Source organism: Salvelinus fontinalis, chromosome 8 (assembly GCF_029448725.1).
Source record: "Salvelinus fontinalis isolate EN_2023a chromosome 8, ASM2944872v1, whole genome shotgun sequence".
Taxonomy (NCBI): domain Eukaryota; kingdom Metazoa; phylum Chordata; class Actinopteri; order Salmoniformes; family Salmonidae; genus Salvelinus; species Salvelinus fontinalis.
Window position 1 is genome coordinate 26,475,476 of NC_074672.1, and position 20,489 is coordinate 26,495,964.

Genomic DNA, 20,489 nt, shown 5'->3' on the forward strand with positions numbered 1-20,489 from the left:
CCTTCATGTAGTGAGATCAGTTCATTGTGTCAAATGAGGTCCACCTTTCTGTATTGAGTGGTTGTTCCTGCTTTATTTGGTCAAGTAGTTAATCCATGCAAGTGTGTAGCCCTAGTCCTTTTCCTGTGTAAAAACGAAGGAGAGAACCCTATGCACAGCAGTGCATGATGAGATCCAGGGTTGGTTTTGTCAGAAACATATAAATATCAAAAACAAGTGTAAAAACCACACACTGATGACAGATGACCGACGTTGACTTTAATACTTGTTTTATTGCTGAGTAGTGAGTAAACCAACAACATTGTTCATCAGGTTATTTTTGTTATGTTGTGTGGTGTAACCTGGAGTCATGGACTGTGTGTATGCTCGTGTTTCAGTGATGAATCTGGACCGCGTTGAGAACCACACCCATGTGCGCAGACGTTTCCCTCGCTACCACAGCCCTCTTTTCCGCGGCCAGGCTCTCTGGGACCCCCACACACATGTGGTGTTGCCCCCTGCTGCCCTGGTGCCACAACGACACCAACGTAAGGAGAACACACACATACACGACAGCCACTGAAACACACAAACACACATACTGTACACACACACACAAGCACATGCACATACCTACCTTATGTCACTCCTCTTATGCCTTGTGCATGTTCCAGTTTCAGCTTCACAGAACACAGCTCCTGCCCCTGTCAGTATGTTGGCCAATCAGACGGGAGACTATGCTGCAGCCAGGCATTCTGTTTCGCTACTGGAGCCGCCTATCACCATTGTCATCATGTTGATCTATCGTAGCCTTGGAGCAGCACTCCCCCCCAAGTACCACACTGACCGACGAGGAGTCAGGTGTGTGTGTACTGTATATGCCTGCCCTCCAGTGTCTGTCTCTCTCATGACATCTGGTTTACTAGGAGTGTGTATTTATGACTGTTTATTTATGTTTTCATTGGACTTTTCAAAGCACAGCATTCGAATTGTGTTTGGTGGACCATAAAACAGTGTTAGGGCTATTAAGGCCGTCCTACTAAATCAAATTCTCTCTCTCCCTCTCCCCTCTCTCCTCTGTCACTCCTCCTCTCCTTTAGACTCCCCAGACATCCAGTGATGAACTCTCCAGTGGTCAGTGTGTCCATCTACAACAACCAGACGTTTGTCGGGGGTCCGCTGGACTCGCCCCTGCTGCTGGAGTTCCGCCTGCTGGAGACCACCAACCGCAGCAAACCCCTGTGTGTCCAGTGGAACCACAGCAGCCCGTGAGTAGAGCTTTACATGACTTGAGGGGGCTTGTGCTCTATGGGAAATAGATACTGTCCGCTGGGAGTTGTAGTGTGTTTGATGCTGTTATCTTTCTCTCACTTAACCCATCTCTTTTCTTCATCCTGACTTTCTCCCACCTTTTCTCTACCCCTATCCGCCCCTTCTCTCTCTCTCTTTCACTCTCACTCTCACTCTGATGCTCACTCTCTGTCTCTCTCACCCCACCCCCCTCTCTCTACAGGTTGGAGGTGGGAGGTTGCTGGACGGTGAGGGACTGCATCGTAGTATACAGGAACACGTCCCACGTGCGTTGCCAGTGTCAGAGGCTGGGCACCTTTGGTGTCCTGATGGACAGCTCCCAGAGAGAACAGCTGGAGGGGGATCTGGAGACCCTGGCCCTGGTCACCTACTCCTCCCTGTCTGTGTCCATGCTGGCCCTGCTGCTCACCGTCCTGGTGCTGTCCTGCCTCAGGGGCCTCAAGTCCAATACCCGCTCCATCCACTCCAACATGGCCGCCGCCATGCTGCTCTCTGAGCTCGTCTTCCTGCTCGGCATCAACCAGACCGAGCAGCAGGTATGTGTGGGTGGGTAGGTTACGTGTGTGTGTGTGTGTGGGAGGGGGGGGGGGTCTGAGAGAGAAAGAGAGAAATCAGTGTGCATGGGGCTATGTGTGTTTATGTGCATGGGTATGTTCAACAACTGTGTGTTCCAACTGTGTATCGTATGTACAGTGATGGTATATCATTGTCTTCAATGACCTTTAATATCCCATTTACTATTTTTAACTAGCTAATCTACACAGTCTGGATCATTTCCAGTCAAACTGACTGAAAGGTTTTTCTGTTTGAGTGGGTGGACAAAATGACCGTCTGGCTGAACATCTCTCTGCCTTGGTGTTCATTGCTGTTTTGCACTGTGATGCTTACAGTATAACACCAGATTTCATACATTCTCTCTCCCAGTAAATGTTTTCTAACTTGTCTGAAAGCCAAAGGCCTTAAACAAATTTCGGCCAAACTCACCAATATAAGCCCAATGGGCAAATAGTCACTGAACTCGGCTACAGACCCATATGAATACATTGAAAGTTGTCATAACATAATCTCTATACATGGCTCTGACTGTCCTCTCTCTGTTAGTTCCTGTGTACGGTGGTGGCCATCCTGCTGCACTATTTGTTCATGGCCACGTTTGCCTGGCTGTTTGTGGAGGGGCTCCATATCTACCGCATGCAGACAGAGGCACGCAACATCAATTATGGAGCCATGAGGTTCTACTATGCCATCGGATGGGGCGTGCCTGCCATTATCACAGGTAACACACACACACACTCGCAGTTCCCTACAGAGACCTGTTTTAGAATGGATTTCACTGATACTAGTAAGAACACAAAGTGAAAAACACATCTTACACTCGTTCAGGTTTGGCGGTAGGGCTGGATCCTGAGGGCTATGGAAACCCAGACTTCTGCTGGATCTCCATATATGACAAACTCATCTGGAGCTTCGCTGGACCCATCGCTATCGTCATTCTGGTACTGTCTCCCTCTCACTCTGTGTCAGTCACTTTGTTATCCTCAATGCCTCTAGTTACATTTACATTTAAGTCATTTAGCAGACGCTCTTATCCAGAGCGACTTACAAATTGGAAAGTTGATACATATTCATCCTGGTCCCCCCATGGGAATTGAACCCTGGTCCCCCCGTGGGAATTGAACCTACAACCCTGGCGTTGCAAGCGCCATGCTCTACCAACTGAGCCACACGGGACCGTGTAGTTCTGTGTCAGTCACTTTGTTTGCCTCTATACCTCTAGTTCTGTGTCAGTCACTTTGTTTGCCTCTATACCTCTAGTTCTGTGTCAGTCACTTTGTTTGCCTCTATACCTCTAGTTCTGTGTCAGTCACTTTGCTTGCCTCTATATCTCTAGTTCTGTGTCAGTCACTTTGTTTGCCTCTATACCTCTAGTTCTGTGTCAGTCACTTTGTTTGCCTCTACCTCTAGTTCTGTGTCAGTCACTTTGTTTGCCTCTACCTCTAGTTCTGTGTCAGTCACTTTGTTTGCCTCTATACCTCTAGTTATGTGTCAGTCACTTTGTTTGCCTCTAAACCTCTAGTTCTGTGTCAGTCACTTTGTTTGCCTCTATACCTCTAGTTCTGTGTCAGTCACTTTGTTTGCCTCTACCTCTAGTTCTGTGTCAGTCACTTTGTTTGCCTCTATACCTCTAGTTCTGTGTCAGTCACTTTGTTTGCCTCTATACCTCTAGTTCTGTGTCAGTCACTTTGTTTGCCTATATACCTCTAGTTCTGTGTCAGTCACCTTGTTTGCCTCTATACCTCTAGTTATGTGTCAGTCACTTTGTTTGCCTCTATACATCTGTAGTTCTAATTTGATCTAGTCTCATGTCTGCCTCATTGCTGTCTCTTTGTTGCAGATGAATGGTGGGATGTTTCTGATTGTGGCTCGCATGTCCTGCAACCCCTCCCAGAAAGAGACCAAGAAACTACCTGTCATGTGAGTATCCCAGAGAGGTTGAACATATTACATATAAATGGCCGTGTTCTGCTGAATACAATTCTATTGCAGTAATACAGTATAGCTTTAAATCCAGCCATTAAAGCTTTTTTGATAAAAAACCTCTCTGTCTCTCTCACTGTTTGACAAGCCCTCTCTCTTTTTGTCTCTCTATTCTTTTCCTTTTCCTTCTGTCTCTCCAGAGCCACTATACGTGGTGCCATCCTCCTGCTGCTCCTGGCCACCTCTACCTGGTTCTTTGGGCTGATGGCTGTCAACAACAGTATTCTGGCCTTCCACTATATCTTCATTGTACTATGCTTACTGCAGGTACTGACCCTGTTTTGTGTGTGTGTGTGTTATTAGACTGTGAGTACTTGGTGGTGTGTTAATGTATACATTCCCCTCTTCCCAGGGTCTTGCTATGTTCCTGCTATTCACGGTGATGAACGCGGAGGTGCAGGAGGTCTGGAAGTTGTCATGTCTGGGCAAGAAGAGCCTCAACGAGGACGCACCTAGAGCCCCACAGATCCCTGTGAGCATGCCCCCCCCCCACACACACACAGCCCACTACACCAACAAGGAACCCATCTACCCACCCATCCACTGTACATCATCTGGCCCCATTCTACGACACACATCACCCCCCCAAACCAAATCAGCACACCCTGGTCTGCCCCTAATATGACCCCCTCGGGGCTCTTCACTTGACCCACAATGCACTGTGCTTAGCCTGCTGTCCTTCCATTGTTCTCTTCCACTGACTCATCTGGGGAATGATTGTTGCTGTTTGCTCTGACTATTTCAGACTCGACTAGCGCGGTATGACCTAGAATGTTGATGTGTGCTCTAGTCCTGAATGTATTTTTCAACACATGTGTGTTTTGTGTCAAGGGTCAGAACCCCTACAACAATGCGTCGTTGCTGGAGCAGAGCGGGCTGCACCGCATCACCCTGGGAGCCTCCACCATCTCCTCTGTCAGCAGCGCTCGGTCAGTAAGCCATCTGAGATGCACAGGATCTGTGAGGCTGAAATATGTAGGGCAGTTTCCCAGACACAGATTCAGCTTAGTCCTGGGCTAAAAGCTATTCCAATGGAGATTCTCCATCAACCATGCTTTTAAGTCCAGGAGTAGGCTCAGTCAGTGTCTGGGAAACCGGCTCATTGTGTACATGTGCTGCAGACTTCCACTGTTTGTAAATAAGGTTTATGGAGCCTGGTAAATGTAGTGACCAGTCCAGTGTCTCAGTGTGTGTGGTCATGAGTAAATGCTCTGGTTAACACCTCTCCTCCCACAGGGAGAACCTGCTGGCCCGCCAGACCTTGGAACACAATCTGGGACTTGCTGGAGCTACAGACCTGGATGTGGCTATGTTCCATAGAGACAGAGGTACCCACTGGCACACGCACACACACACACACACACACACACACACACAGTCTTGCCCACGTGTGCACACATGCATTGTAATAGAAATACACACATTCATAAACACTCAACTGGGGTTTTAATACTGTATACAATACACTTAAAATGATAAATGTACATGACCACTTAAGTTTTTATTGGTGACTGACACTAACTGGTTCTATAACCTCGTTCTGTCTTTCTCTCTCTGTCGTTCTGTCTTTCCCTCTCTCTCTCTCTCTGTCGTTCTGTCTTTCCCTCTCTCTCTCTGCCGTTCTGTCTTTCCCTCTCTCTCTGTCGTTCTGTCTTTCCCTCTCTCTCTCTCTCTCTCTGTCGTTCTGTCTTTCTCTCTCTCTCTGGCATTCCCTCTCTCTCTCTCTGTCATTCTGTCTTTCCCTCTCTCTTTCGTTCTGTCTTTCCCTCTCTCTCTCTCTCTGTCGTTCTGTCTTTCCCTCTCTCTCTCTCTCTCTCTCTCTCTGTCGTTCTGTCTTTCCCTCTCTCTCTCTGTCATTCTGTCTTTCCCTCTCTCTCTCTCTCTCTCTCTCTCTCCCTTTCTCTCTCTCTCTGTCATTCTGTCTTTCCCTCTCTCTCTCTGTCGTTCTGTCTTTCTCTCTCTCTCTCTGTCATTCCCTCTCTCTCTCTGTCATTCTGTCTTTCCCTCTCTCTCTCTCTCTCTCTCTCTCTGTCGTTCTGTCTTTCTCTCTCTCTCTCTCTCTGTCGTTCTGTCTTTCTCTCTCTCTCTCTCTCTCTCTCTGTCGTTCTGTCTTTCTCTCTCTCTCTCTCTCTCTCTCTCTCTCTGTCGTTCTGTCTTTCTCTCTCTCTCTCTCTCTCTCTGTCGTTCTGTCTTTCTCTCTCTCTCTCTGTCGTTCTGTCTTTCTCTCTCTCTCTCTCTCTCTCTGTCGTTCTGTCTTTCTCTCTCTCTCTCTCTCTCTGTCGTTCTGTCTTTCTCTCTCTCTCTCTCTCTCTCTGTCGTTCTGTCTTTCCCTCTCTCTCTCTCCTTCGTTCTGTCTTTACCTCTCTCACTCTGTCGTTCTGCCTCTCTCTCTCTCTGTCGTTCTGCCCCTCTCTCTCTCTCTGTCGTTCTGTCTTTCCCTTTCTCTCTCTCTCTCTCTCTCTGTCTTTCTCTCTCTCTCTCTCTCTCTGTCTTTCTCTCTCTCTCTCTCTGTCTTTCTCTCTCTCTCTCTCTGTCGTTCTGTCTCCCTCTCTCTCTGTCGTTCTGTCTTTACCTCTCTCTCTCTCTCTCTCTCTCTCTCTCTGTTGTTCTGTATTTCTCTCTCTCTCTCTCTCTCTGTCTTTCCCTCTCTCTCTCTCTCTCTCTCTCTGTCTTTCCCTCTCTCTCTCTCTCTCTCTGTCTTTCCCTCTCTCTCTCTCTCTCTCTCTCTGTCGTTCTGTCTCTCTCTCTCTGTCGTTCTGTCTCTCTCTGTCGTTCTGTCTCTCTCTCTGTCGTTCTGTCTTTCCCTCTCTCTCTGTCGTTCTGTCTTTACCTCTCTCTCTCTCTCTCTCTGTTGTTCTGTATCTCTCTCTCTCTCTCTCTGTCTTTCTCTCTCTCTCTCTCTCTGTCTTTCCCTCTCTCTCTCTCTCTCTCTGTCTTTCCCTCTCTCTCTCTGTCTTTCCCTCTCTCTCTCTCTCTCTCTCTCTCTGTCGTTCTGTCTTTCCTCTCAGGTGAGGACTCAGACACAGACTCAGATGTCTCTTTGGAAGGGGAACGTAGTCTCTCGATCCCCTCCTCCGAGAGTGAGGACAACGTTCGTCTCCGTGGACGCATCCAGCGGCGTTTCAAACGCACCAATCACAGCGAGCGGCTGCTCACAGAGCCCACCCACAATGGCACCAAAGGTACACACAGACGCTAAGAAAATGTCAGACTGATAGACTCATAGATTCACAAATGAATACATACAGATATCATAAATGTCAGAAACCAATATCAATAAAAATCCTTATGCATTTACATGTCACTTCTACAAAACATTATCTCATATTGGATACAGTTGTGATTTATTTTGAATTGTTGGCCATTGGCGATTGTTCATCAGACCTGGATGGCAATGACCTGCTCTCCTATTGGCCAGCGCTGGAGGAGTGCGAAGTCCACTCCCTGCAGAAGTGGGGCTCAGAGCGCCGCCTAGGGGCTGACTACAGCAAGGATGGCGCCAACAACAACCAGCCTGACGCAGCGCTGACCAGCGGGGACGAGAACGGCCTGACAGGACAGCCCAGCCGCCACCGCAAGGGTGAGTCACAACCTCAGTTGGACCAGATGATACTATTTTGGTCTGTGTGGGTATCAATGGTTGATTTTGGAGTGCTGATGACCAGCAGTTATTACCAATGGGTTCCACATACAGATTCATGTAGACTCAAAGGCCAAAATACATACACATGATTAACCTTTTCTCTCTTCTCATCTCTCCCTGCTGTCTCAGGCATCCTGAAGAACCGTATTGGCTGTCCGCCGGCCCTGCAGGGTCTCTCCACCATGGGCCGGGTCCCCAGCGATCTCTCCTGGTACCGCACCTCCACCCTGGGCCACAGGGGAGTCCCGGCAGCCTCCTACGGCCGCATGTACTCTGGGACAGGCTCCCTGTCTGGCACGGGTTCCTTGTCCCAGCCCGCCTCCCGCTACTCTTCCAGGGAGCACCTGGACTCTCTGGCTCGCCGCCAGTTCTCCAGAGACCCCCTGGGCCGCCAGGCTGGAGGAGGGTCCCAGAACCGCCTGGACCGCCAGGGCTCCCGGGACAACCTGGACCTGCTCCCCCGCCGCCGTGAGCCGGGCCTAGACAGAGCCTCCAGGGAGAACCTGAGCAGCTCCAGAGACAGGCTGGACATCCAGCAGCACAGCGCCCACGCCTCCCGGGAGGACTTGAGTGGGAATGGAGGTGTGGAGCCGAGTCTGGGGGGGTCGCGCTCCCAGCTCAACACCCTGACGCGACGCCAGGCCTCCTCCCGTGAACACCTGGGAGGAGCGCTGATGAGCAGCCGCTCCCGTGAGCAGCTGGAGGGCAATGGGGGAGGTGGGGTGACTCAGTCCCAGCCCTGCAGGGAGTGGCTGCGCACACTGCCCCCCCGTCAGCCCTCGCACCCCGACCAGCCCCCACCCTCCTCCCCTCCACCCCCAATCAGCGAGGAACCCCAGGAATCCCCCCTACCCTGTCGCGGCCGGCTGGACTCTGCTCCCCCGTGTAGGTACCCCCTCCCTGCCCTCGGCGCGCCCCCCAGCCGCCATCCGTCCAGCGAGCACCTGGACATCCTGTCCTCCATCTTGGCCTCCTTCAGCTCTTCTGTGCTCACCCCCTCAGACCCCTCATCTGCACAGGGACCCTCCCCCTCCCCACCCCACTCCGCCACCTCCCACAGCATCTCTGAGGTCTCCCCAGACTCTGAGTAAGTCCTGAACTCAATCACTCACTCACCTTCATCTACCTGCTGCCTTTTCTCTTCACACTCCTGCTCTCTTTTTCTCTCTATCCTCACGCATTCCTCTTTTTGGTCATCCCTCTTTTTGGTCATCCCTCTTTTTGGTCCCTATCAAAGATGTGGTGATTTGGATTCTAAATGTGTCATAGCCTACATATCAGGAGACTTATGTAGCATTAATAACAATGATGTTATTTTCCCTTGTCACTGATTGTGGTCTCTCTTGCCTCTTCAGAGTCAACAGAAGTGAAGGACAGTCTTGATGACACCCTCCAAATCCCACAATGCATGTCTAGTGGGGTTACCAAGGACTGCGCGGGGGTAGGGCAGAGGTCAAGGAGCCCCTGGAATGCTGAAGCACTTTGGGATACTGGAGGATATGTTTTGAAGGAAGGCAGAGACAGTGAGAGGGAGTTTGAAGGTGCTGGGTTGGTGCTGCTGTTAAGTATTTTCGGTCACAATTAGTAACCAGTATGGGGAGGAGGGCTATATGATTGAAACAGAGGGGTGGCTACCTTAGCCACTACGTTTTAACCAACTTCGATCCTCAGATTTCAACATGAACACAAAGATCGGAATCGATCTGCTAAGAAAAAGATAAACCTGTAGATAACATTTTTATACATTTTGTATCTTTTTCAACAGAGATGGAAGAAAAAAAATCTCTTGTGATGTTTTGGAAGATTGTGTCCATGTGCGGTTGTGAAGGAGATGTGAATGGAATCTGTTGCTATGGGCGATAGCCCTAACTCAATCCCAAATTCCACTACCATTATCCCGAAACCTTTCCTCAAACCTGTCAACTATGTTTATAAAACTAGGGACCGGGGTTGGTTAGTGTTGATTGGATGAGATTACAAGACGTGATAGGATGAGGAAGATGTTGGGGGCGGGTGATTGTAAATAGGAAGGAATTTTAGGAAAGCGAGATTTGATAGAACAAATGATTGTGAACAAGAAAGAAAGCAGATATACTTTTATATTTGCAAGGCTTGATGATGGCTCATTCTTTAGACATAATTGTTCTGTTAATCCAAGACCCACTGCATTTGAATGTCGATCATCTATTCTACAGCCTCATATAGCTCTCTGTGCTACTATAAATCACAAACAAAACATATCAGTCAAAACAAAGTATTATATCAGATATGGTTCCATATCTAACGGTTTCTCTGCCTGAAGATATATGGTCCATTTAAGTGTAAAATATCTCTTTTCAATTACCTGCTGTAATATCATTTCATGTCTTTGGTGGTATGTTATTATAAATGTGACACTATAATTGCCAAAAATGTCCCCAGGGTACCCCCAATATCCATCCTTACCCATGTTCCATTCTGTTCAGCTGCTCCAGTTATTTAGCTACTGGGCAGTTATTTTTTCACATGATTTATTATTGCAGTACCTGAAACTTGTACAGACATAAGATTTTATTTTATTTATGACGATCATATTTATTACTTTGTAATTTTGTGTGAGAGGATGTAATGTTTCCTATGGCCTGACTCTCCCACTGTGACAAAATGCAATGAGAGAAAAGAACGAATGAGATGACTAGAGTCAAGAGGAAAGACATTGATGTGATGATGAAGGGATGGAGAGAGGATGGGATGGGGGATTGTCTTTGTCAGTTTGTTTATTCTGGGGTATGTGCTATCCAGTCAGCATGGGGGGAATTTGAAACAGCTGCTCCTCATTCACCGTGGAAACCATACAAGAGAAATGTTGCACATTAAAAAAAGAACTATTCCTAACAAGATGTGTTTTCTGTGAGTGACATTCCCTGATGAAAACAAGTGTTAGCAGAGACCAGTTTTGACAGTTTGTTTCTGGAGGCTCTTCTCTCTCAGGTATTTTTATTTGCCAGGTGTCTTTTCATATTCAGAGATCTCCTCCAGCCCATTACAACAAAACTCCCCCAGATTTTGAGCAGCAATGAAAAGGAATACTAAAACAAAAATCATTAAAACCTGAAACTGTCAAAAACTGAAAAAATCATTGTCAGAAAATAAGAGCAATAAAAATGTAGAAAGAAACTAAAACGTCAAATGATTTGATCGTGATCCTCATCCTCCATGTCCTTGCTACTAGAGGACAGTCGTACCTCTTCTCCTATCTTCTTCAGCTTAGCCTGATAGTATCTATTTTTTAGCTTGTAGGCCTTCTCTTTCTGCCTCACGGCCTGTCTCTTATCTTCTAGAACCTTCTGTTCTATCTGTAGAAGCCTCATCCTCTGCTCATGTTCCAGCTCCGACAGTTCCAACATGCACCCCCATACCGTGGGTCCTCCGCACCTCGCCCTGCCACTGCCACTAGAGAGGTGAGGGGTCGTGTGGTGGCCCGGGGGGGTGTAGGGCAGGTCAAAGTTCATTGGGCTGGTTGGTGGAGGGGGCCCGGAGGGGTCCACCACTTCCTGTTAGTGCTGTAAAGGAGGTTATGCCGATACTCATGTCTACCTGGTCTTTACTCTCACACTCGTGGGGAAGACATGACACTGGGTTAGATTAACTGTACTGTCAGACATTCTGCTCTTATAATAGAAAAACTTGCAGTTAATATTGAACTGTATTGACATTTTCATATGTAAGATCATCATACAGAGAGGATTGTCTATGGAGATGTGCTCTAGCTGAGAAGACACATTACCTCCTTGTGACTGTACAAATACTGAGCAATACAGTGCATTTGGAAACTATTCTGACCCCTTCACTTTTCCACATTTTGTTACCTTACAACCTATTCTAAAATTGATCAAATACATGTTTTCCCCAATCTACACACAATACCCATAATGACGAAGCAAAAACAGGTTTTTAGAACTTTTTGAAAATGTATTTAAAAAATTAAAAACAGAAATACCTTATTTACATAAGTATTCAGACCCTTTGCTATGCGACTCGAAATTGAGCTCAAGTGCATCCTGTTTCCATTGATCATCCTTGAGATGTTTCTACAACTTCATTTACCTGTGGTAAATTAAATTAACTGGACATGATTTGTAAAGGCACACACCTGTATACAGTGGGGCAAAAAAGTATTTAGTCAGCCACTAATTGTGCAAGTTCTCCCACTTAAAAAGATGAGAGAGGCCTGTAATTTTCATCATAGGTACACTTCAACTATGACAGACAAAATTAGAAAAAAAATCCAGAAAATCACATTGTAGGATTTTTAATGAATTTATTTGCAAATTATGGTGGAAAATAAGTATTGCAGCACTCCACCAATCAGGCCTTTATGGTAGAGTGGCCAGACGGAAGCCGCTCCTCAGTTAAAGGCACATGACAGCCGGCTTGGAGTTTGCCAAAAGGCCAAAGGATTTGGGCCTGGTCTCGAAAGCAATATATCCTTCACCTCGGACTAATTCAAGAAAAAATCTTTGTCCAGTTCAAGGTGAGTAATCACTGTTCTGATGTCCAGAAGCTCTTTTTGGTCAAAAGATGGTGGTGGCAGCATCATTATGGGACGGCAGGGTAGCCTAGTGGTTAGAGCGTTGGACTAGTAACCGAAAGGTTGCAAGATCCAATCCCAGAGCTGACAAGGTACAATCTGTCGTTCTGCCCTTGAACAGGCAGTTAACCCACTGTTCCTAGGCCGTCATTGAAAATAAGAATTTGTTCTTAAATGACTTGCCTAGTTAAATAAATAAATAAAATAATTTACCAACAAAATACCACAGTTTGTTTAGTAGCCCGTAAAAACGTCAGCTCCCACGTTGTAATATTGGTTATGTTTTTTTCTGATGGATTAAACAGAAATTGCAACCAACTTTCTATGGCTTGTTAAAAAAATATCGACATTTTGTAGATTATTTCATTTTCAAATAAGTGAAAGGTTGTAATCTGAATAATGGGAAAAAGACCATTCTTAAAAACGGGGTGACCCATTCTTACTAATCTGCTAGAGAACCAGTTCAGACGTAAGTATAGCTTTTGTATGACTGATGCCTTTAGTGAGGTCTAAAGCTTTAATATTTAGTAATTCATCCCAACTGTTACACCCCGAGAAGATTGTCCAAAACAGTTGAGATAATGGGACAATTCAGAGTACAATGCATTTTTCATCCCTAAGTACAATGCATTTCTCATCCCTGGATTGATGTACATTTTCCGAGCCATATCTCGTCTGGCTTCGCGGTGTCTTGATCTACACAGGAAGTCTGTCTGACCCTAGTGCAGCTGTAAGCAAGCAGGTCGGATCTACTGGCTACGTAAAGTAAGGTATTAAAAACAGGGGTGCCAATCCGTTTCATTTGTATAAAATCATAATTTTTTAGAGCATACAATATTTGTATTTATTTATTTATTTATTGCTAATCTTTATCAATGGTGCAAATAATTTTGGACTGACTATGTGTGTGAGCAGATTGGTTGACACCACATCATTCTATCATCTGAGGAAAACAAATATTATAAATGTGTGAACTCAATGTAGATGAGCTCATCTTAGCGGAGTGTCAGCACAGAATAGTGCTTCTACACCTGCATTGCTTGCTGTTTGGGGTTTTAGGCTGGGTTTCTGTACAGCACTTTGAGATATCAGCTGATGTAAGAAGGGCTTTATAAATACATTTGACTTGAGTAGTGTGGTATCACCTGCAGTGGGGGAGCCAGGCCAGAGGCTGGTGTAGCCCTCCTCTCTGTCCATGTCGTCCTGGTTGGAGATGAGGTTGGGCACCATGGCCGTGATCTCTCGCTGGACCTCGGTCAGGGCCGTGTCAGGCAGGCCAGTGACCACCTGCTTCTGGCGCCGGTGCAGCACCTGGCGACTCTCCACCTTCAGTCTCTTCCACAGTGTCTTCATGGTACCCACTGAGCTGGGTGGCCGGACAGGGAAGGCAGCATTGAAGACGTTCACCACCTCGCCCCACACGGCATTGCAGTGCACCGTGGTGTTGGGTGTCCTTCCTGTAGTCCTGGACTGTGCTCACCACACTGAATCCTCTGCAGGAAGTAGAGCTTTTGCTGCATGGTGAAGTTGGGCGTGAGGTACGACATGGTTGTCGGTTGCCAAGGCAACGGGGTGGAGCTGAGGGGTCTAGTCCTGCTCTGGTTTTGTGCGCCGCCCTATGGCCTAGCTAGCATTCGGTTGATTTTGAAACAAGGTTGTTTTCGGTGACAGTGTTGGTTGTGTGGTTTAGTCCAATTTGATGACCTGATCATTTGCAAGAACTGCTAGGTGCATGTATTTACTTGGATATGTCAGTGCCATGAATGTTACTGTAATCCACAGTAGAGCATCATCTTTACTGGGATAACCAACTGGTTTGGAATGTTCTTACAGCAACAGATGGCTGTCCACTGTTAAATCAAATTATATGATAAACAGGTGTAGTGGTCGATTCTGTGATTGTTAATCACGCACAAAATCATTTGTTTTCCGGGTTTGAAATGGAAGGAAGCACATCAGAACGACATTCAAATTTATATGAATACCTGCAGCAAGGTTTAGATTTTTAGAGGCATCAGCCATCGTTCGCAAGGATTCCAAATTTTTGCATCCACCTAAGACCTATCGAATGCCTTGCTTGCTACCTTAGCAGGTTTGTTAGCAATATAGCTAGCTAGCATTACTGTCAAACTAATAAACCTGGGATTCCCCATTTAAATGCACGTATTTTTATGTACATTTTAAATTACTCACACGCAACCAGACAGCAATAAAATCGTAGACAAACACTTTGAGTGACCAGGATACAAAATGTAAACAACAAACCTGCGTAATTTACGCAAATAGCACGTTGGACTAGTTTTTAACCAATGGGTACTCAACTCTATTGCAATTGCGATGCATCTGTCAGTGTAGACATATTTGATTGGATTCGTGACATACACACTACTCTGGCAGTGGAGAAACGCGTAGGTGGCTAGATAGAACCAATACACGAAATGGATAAAATGATTTGCAAGAAATGAAAGGGTTCTCCTATATAGATATGTAAGTAGCTAGCCATAGTATTTATAATACAGCAGTAGCCCTGACATTGCTAGCTAGTTGTTAGCATGCTAGTTAGTTTTATAATAGTTTTTTTATTATACAAAGTTATTAGCATTATGTCATCTAGCTAGTTATTGGTACACACTCTTTTCACGCCACTTCGATACAACTACAACCGGAAGTGATTTTTGTAGCAGGTTACACGAGCATTTTGCAATCCGGGACCTTTGAGACGTCCCTACCTCATTGAAGTTAACACTTAAAATGGGTTGGTGAAGGTTATGGTAGGGGTTACCCACTGACCTTTCGCTAACTCTTTTCCTAACCTTAACCTGAAATTCTCCTAACCTGCTATGAAAAAGTAACTTCCGGTCATAGCTGTATCGAAGCGGCGTGAAAAGTGTTTCTCATATTGTTTTCCTGCCTTGGTTTTGACAATAAGTCTGAAGTTGTTGTAAATTAAACTAGTTTTTTTCTGATTCTCATTCATAAGAGAAAGACTAACATAACGGGCTAAAGCCACAAATGATCAATCGAATGTTACAGCACACACACATAGCTAGTATCTAGCAAGTTGGTGTTGTCACACTACAGAAAAAGGCTTTTGAATAAGAGGATTACTGGCTAATTCTTCTGTATGTGTCCCAGGTTGTCAGGTATTGTTGAGGAGAGGAGCTCAGTGATGATGGAGACCGCAGCCCTGGTAGCGCCTGTCACTGCTCTGGAGTTCCTAAGGGAGGAGTACCTGCTGACAGGTACGGGATCCCTGGCTAGAGAATACAAGACTGTCCGTACCATAGAGATCCTATTAAATTACTAATATTCAAATTCCTAATTCTTTGGTCATTACTGCCTAATCAAAACCCTAGGATTATAAATCTGATCTGGGCCATGTTCCAAGAAATGTATAAACTGCATCCCTTCTCTCTTCCTTTGTCCTCGTTCTGTCATGAAGATTTTATTTTAAATAATGACATTTGCATATGGCCATACAGGTGAGGGTCCGATCCTGACAGTTTACTGCCTCCAACCACAGCCCAAAGCCTGCACCTGAGCTTGCTCCACAACTACCGCATCCATGGGATCCGTCCCAAACCACAGCCAAGAGACGGACGGACCTGTGACCCAGAGGATGATGTGGTAGTGTTTGGAGGGAAGGTTGTGCGCCTGCTGAGTGCTAGAAGGTAGAGGCTGGAGCCACTGGGCCCCCTCATGGAGCTGCAGGACTGGGCCCTGGATGTCCACTTGGTCTCTGGAGAGGAAGAGCCCTTCCCTCAGTGTGGCTCTGGCCCACAATGCTACTCTGTTGCTGGACCCTGTGGAGGGCCGCATCCTGGTCCTCTGCTCTTGCCAGGAGGGGTGTTTGCTGTACTCCACCCTGCTCCTTGGCGGGACCTGGGAGGACTCTGTCCTGGTGGGGGAGACAGTGTTCAACCAGCTGGTGCTCTGGAGGCCAGGAGGGGCACAGCCAGACAGGAAGGCCCCAGTGGAAAGGTGTCTGCCAGGTCATAGTGGTGTCTTCTTCAGCCTCTGTTACCGCCGGGAGACTGGCTGGCCTCCGCCTCTAATGACCTCAGTGTGAGGTTCAGGGGGCTGGGGGACCTGGGGGGTGCTGGAGGGGATATGACCCCAGCCCGACGTGTGTGGGGGTGCTGTACGGACACCAGTCTTCTCCGTAAAGCTGTCCCATGGACGGGTGTACAGCACTGGGGAGGATGGGGTCTCTGTTGTGGGACTGGGGAGGTGGGGGAGGGTGGGCCGGACACTGAATGGACACCGGGCTCGGGGAGTGAGGGTGGTCAGTGAGGGAGGGGAGGGCCAGGGCATGTGGGTGGCCACCGGGGGGCGGCAGATCGAGGTGTCCAGCTATGGCAGGTGGGGAGTGAGAAGAGGGAGGGGAATGCTGAGCAAGGAGAGGGCGAGAGCCTGGTGGACCTGGGCTTCCCCTCCTGTGACAGCAGGGTCCTGAGTTCAGGTCCTGTGTATTAGAGGTGTTGAGAGTTATGGGTTAGGGGTCTGCTGCATCCAGGGAGGGGCTGTGTGCTATAGGCAGCCTCCGTGAAGGGGTGCATGTCTTGTTGGGGTGTTGTTGAGGGCAGGGCCAGGAAAGGTCCACAGTGTGCTGTGGGTGGGGCAGGCAGAGGGACAGGGGATACCTGCAGGTGTCTGGGGCTGGTCTGTCGTTGACAGGTGGAGGTAGAGATGAGAGACACAGGACTGGATCTAAGGGTAGAACCACTGTGCTCTCCTCCTGCCTTCCTGTGCAAAATGCTGGCTCCCTGCTGTAGTTTACCTCAACCATCCACAGGGGGCACTGTGGCTATGTGGAGACAGGAGAGGATCACTGTTTCTTTTTGAAGGGAGAGAACACCAGCAAGAGAAGGGGTGGGGGTGATGGAGCAGAGCATAGGTATGAAGAGATTGGAAGAGAGGCACATAATGGGACAGTTGAAAGCAATGATGGAAAGGGGGATGTGACAGTCAGAGAGGGGGATAAGGATAAGAGAGGCTGGCCCTCCAGCCTGTGAGCTCTCTGTTGGGGTGCACGGGAAGCAGGGGGTGATGTGGCTGTGTGAGCATCGCGGGCAGCTGTACAGCGCAGGTAGAGATAGCTGTGTGAGTCCTCTGGGTCGGACCAGAGAGCCTTGAGGTTCTGAGGGTCCATCGGGCATGCAGGGGGATGGAGTGGCTGGAGAGAGTTCTGCTTCTGGAACCCCAGGACTCTAAAGAGGACCTGAGGGTCCAGGAACTAGAAGGGACTGGGTCTGGTAAAGAGGCCCACTTTGTGATCATGGTCTTCCACTCGGTCCACCTTGTGGTGTGGGACCCTGTGAGGCAGGAAAGGCTGCTTTCAGTGCCCTGTGGAGGAGGCCATCGGTCCTGGAGCGACTGCCCCCACCAGGATGGCCTCTCAGTGGGCCAGGGGATCCTGGTGTTCATCAAGCAGGGGGTGGTCCTGGCCTCTCAACCCTCTGGGGAGGTATTCAGCTTGAGAGATGGGCTGCATGGCAGGTGAGTGGGCTGTGTGTGTCGCTTGGGGGTGGTGGAGGCTGGAGAGGGCTGCTGGGAGGTGCTGGTGACCGGAGGAGAGGACACCAGCTTGACCGTCCTGGCGGTCCGACTGCAGACCGGTACTGCCAGAGTGCTGTCGTTCCTCACCGACCACATCTCTAATGTTCGGACACTGACAGCAGTCAAACGATTGGATGGAAGGACTGACCGATGAACAGACAGCAACACAGTGCCTCTCTGCACTGTTTGTATATGCGGGCTCAGATGCAGTGCTTCCGGCTGCTGATTGTAGGAAATGGAGAGTCGTGTCAGGTGATACAGGTGGCCAGCCACCGATTGGACGATCAGTGGGATGGAAAGCAGAACTGACACAAGACTGAAAATGGACCCAGAAACGAGGTGTTTGAACTTGTGGTTCATTTTTTTGCATTCAAAGATATCCCCTGACTTTCTACCAGAACACCCAACACACAGATACTGTCATGCAGCTGCCCTTTCTCTCACAGGACCACAAGCACACTCTGTTGCTTAAAATCCAATTCATGCTCAATCTAAAAACGAGGTCAGGGGCCGTATGGAGGGTGTGATGCATGCAGAAGCTAAATTGAGCTCCGTACCGCATGGCGTGCGCCTCCAAAATGTTGTAACAATGCAGAGGGCTCGGTATAGCTCAGCATTGACTTGATTGGTTGACAGTAGGTGGGGGCGGGAGGTCCAGTATAAACACAAACTCACTTCCTTAACAACTTCCTTCACAACAGCTCTGCTCTGCAAAGTGCAATAAGTATACATGCCCTGACTTCTGCGGAGGCCATATCGTAGTAAATGCTGTACGGCCACTGCAGACGTCGGATTTACCTAACATTATTTTACTAGTCAAATGCTTGAGGTAGAGGTCTGCACGGATTCACCTGTAACCTAGACCTGATCCGGGACCCGAGCAGAATGTCACATGTCTGGGTCGGATCTGATATGATTGTCAGGGGTCACAGGTATTTGTAATTTTAACTGACTTGTCCGGAAGGGCCCGTACAGATCCGAACGCAATTGCTGCAGTAAGAGAGAGAGAAATTATATAATTTATGCGGCTGCTCTTGCTTTTCACGAGAGTGGAGCGTGGCTTGTGTAGCTTGTTGTTGGCCAATCATAATAATAACATCTGCCTAACGTTCTCTCACCTCTGTCTCCATCAGGTGTGTTCCTCTTCAGTGCAGCCACAGATGGAAGGATAGCAGTATGGGATATGATCACCGTGGCCAACTTGGAGGACAAGCCCCCTACTGCGGCCCTAGCCCCACCCAGCCCCTGTCTAACAGTCCCCGCTCACTAGAGCGTAGTCAACACCCTTGCCGTATGGGAGGAAGGCCTGGGGGGGACATACAGACAACCCGGACAACATTAGCCAGTCGAGATGACGGACAGCTGTCATTGGCACTCATCGGCGTGCAGTACCAGGGGAAGTAGGTAGAGGGCAGCAGAGTGTTTACAGCTCCAGTCTCAGTGGTCAGTGGCTTTAGCTCACACTGCCCCTCTGACCACCCTAAGGATGCTGAGCCCAGGCCTGCTGATGTCCACCTCCCCTGACCAGAGGGTGTTTTGTCTGGCCAGTACCGTTTTGTCTGGCCAGTACCGGACTCAGCCAGCAGGGAGCGCTCTTTTCCCATGTCATAGACGCAGTAGGGCTGGAGGTATGGATGGGGGCTGGGCCTGAAGTTGGGGCTAGGGACAGGGGCTGGGTGCTTGTCTGTGGACAGGGGTTACAGCTGCTGAAGGTAACAGACATGGAGGATGGAAGGAACGGGTAGCATAGAACTGGAAGAAAGATGTGTGGGACGTGTGAAAGAGTCTTTTCACCAGCGTTGTCCGGAAGACAAGACAACATGACCTGTTGTGTACAGGACCCAATGCTTTCAGACCCATGGACTGGTACTTTACAAAATTAATTGTCAAAGCATCTGGCATTTTCCTCGGTGGGGAGGGTGTATTGCAAGTGCTGTGATGTGAAATGGAAGTCTCGATGGGGGTCAGTGCACAAGTTAACAGGGGGGCAAGACTGGAGCAGGTGTACATGAATATTTTAGTCACATCTGAGTGCCATCTTCACTGAGGAGGTAAAAGGACTGAATCAGAAAAAGAAGGCAACGAGAGAGAGAGAGAGAAGGGTTTGAGTATGGAAATGGACAGCAGAGGTGAATAAATAAGTCAACTATTGAGAGAGAGAGTGGTAGTTGAAGAGCCAGAGGATGGAAGGAGGTGATGCCTTCTGACCAATGACGTATAAAAACAACTGTATATGTGAATACATACACATTGCTTCTGACAGGCTCAATGGCAAATCTCTGGATTTGTTTTGTTTCAATAGAAAGACCTGTAATTCAACTGTAGTCTGTGCAGTGAGAGAAGACTCATGGAAGGAATCTATTGATGCCTGAAGGGAGTCGGGGCTGATTGGTGATGTCATTTACTGTAAGCACAGTTGGACAGAAGGCATTGTCTGCTGAAAGGTTAAAGTGAGAAAGGAGGAGTGTGTGTAGTGGTGCGTGAGGGATGCCTCGCCGGAGCCAGGAGAACGAGGCTGAGGTGTGCCAGTGGACCCCCGAGGGAGGAGGAAAGACCCCCAAGTTGAGGAGGAGCCCTCCACACCCACCAGAGAGGTACTTTAGTAAAGATAGGTAACATTGTTGTCATGGGTTATAATGGACTAAAGTAATGAACTGTGATCTCTCTGCTCTGTCATCACAGGTTATAGGATCAATGGTGTTACGGGATCGGTTGCCTATGATTGGCTCCTCTGGAAGGAAACCAGCAGGTACTGTGAACCAACTAAGGTTTCCCACCACTTCATTTAATAGCGCTACTATTGGAACCTGCTTCACTGTCTGTGTGTTGACTTGTGGTGCATGACTGTTTAAAAGGCTCCTTCTCCTCTTGCTCTGCATCCTCTCACAC

At 48.1% G+C, this 20,489-nt stretch overlaps 1 protein-coding gene and 2 pseudogenes across 2 annotated transcripts in view; 2 read left to right on the forward strand and 1 right to left on the reverse strand.

Moving 5' to 3' along the window:
- Positions 1 to 10,350, forward strand: part of celsr3 (cadherin, EGF LAG seven-pass G-type receptor 3) — a 56,822-nt gene extending 46,472 nt beyond the window's left edge. For both annotated transcript variants that reach the window (XM_055931962.1, XM_055931963.1), the window contains 15 exons: positions 378 to 527; positions 654 to 840; positions 1,080 to 1,247; positions 1,493 to 1,826; positions 2,392 to 2,566; positions 2,674 to 2,786; positions 3,686 to 3,765; positions 3,969 to 4,095; positions 4,181 to 4,300; positions 4,660 to 4,757; positions 5,065 to 5,156; positions 6,837 to 7,010; positions 7,211 to 7,408; positions 7,601 to 8,558; positions 8,827 to 10,350. In XM_055931962.1, the coding sequence (XP_055787937.1) occupies positions 378 to 527; positions 654 to 840; positions 1,080 to 1,247; positions 1,493 to 1,826; positions 2,392 to 2,566; positions 2,674 to 2,786; positions 3,686 to 3,765; positions 3,969 to 4,095; positions 4,181 to 4,300; positions 4,660 to 4,757; positions 5,065 to 5,156; positions 6,837 to 7,010; positions 7,211 to 7,408; positions 7,601 to 8,558; positions 8,827 to 8,854 (3,002 nt within the window). In that variant the 3' untranslated portion in view covers positions 8,855 to 10,350. The remainder of the gene's footprint in view (positions 1 to 377; positions 528 to 653; positions 841 to 1,079; positions 1,248 to 1,492; positions 1,827 to 2,391; positions 2,567 to 2,673; positions 2,787 to 3,685; positions 3,766 to 3,968; positions 4,096 to 4,180; positions 4,301 to 4,659; positions 4,758 to 5,064; positions 5,157 to 6,836; positions 7,011 to 7,210; positions 7,409 to 7,600; positions 8,559 to 8,826) is intronic.
- Positions 10,351 to 10,413: 63 nt separating this feature from the next.
- LOC129861454 (fibrinogen silencer-binding protein-like) lies at positions 10,414 to 14,063 on the reverse strand (annotated as a pseudogene).
- Positions 14,064 to 14,365: 302 nt separating this feature from the next.
- LOC129861455 (WD repeat-containing protein 6-like) overlaps positions 14,366 to 20,489 on the forward strand; it is a 37,289-nt pseudogene continuing 31,165 nt past the window's right edge.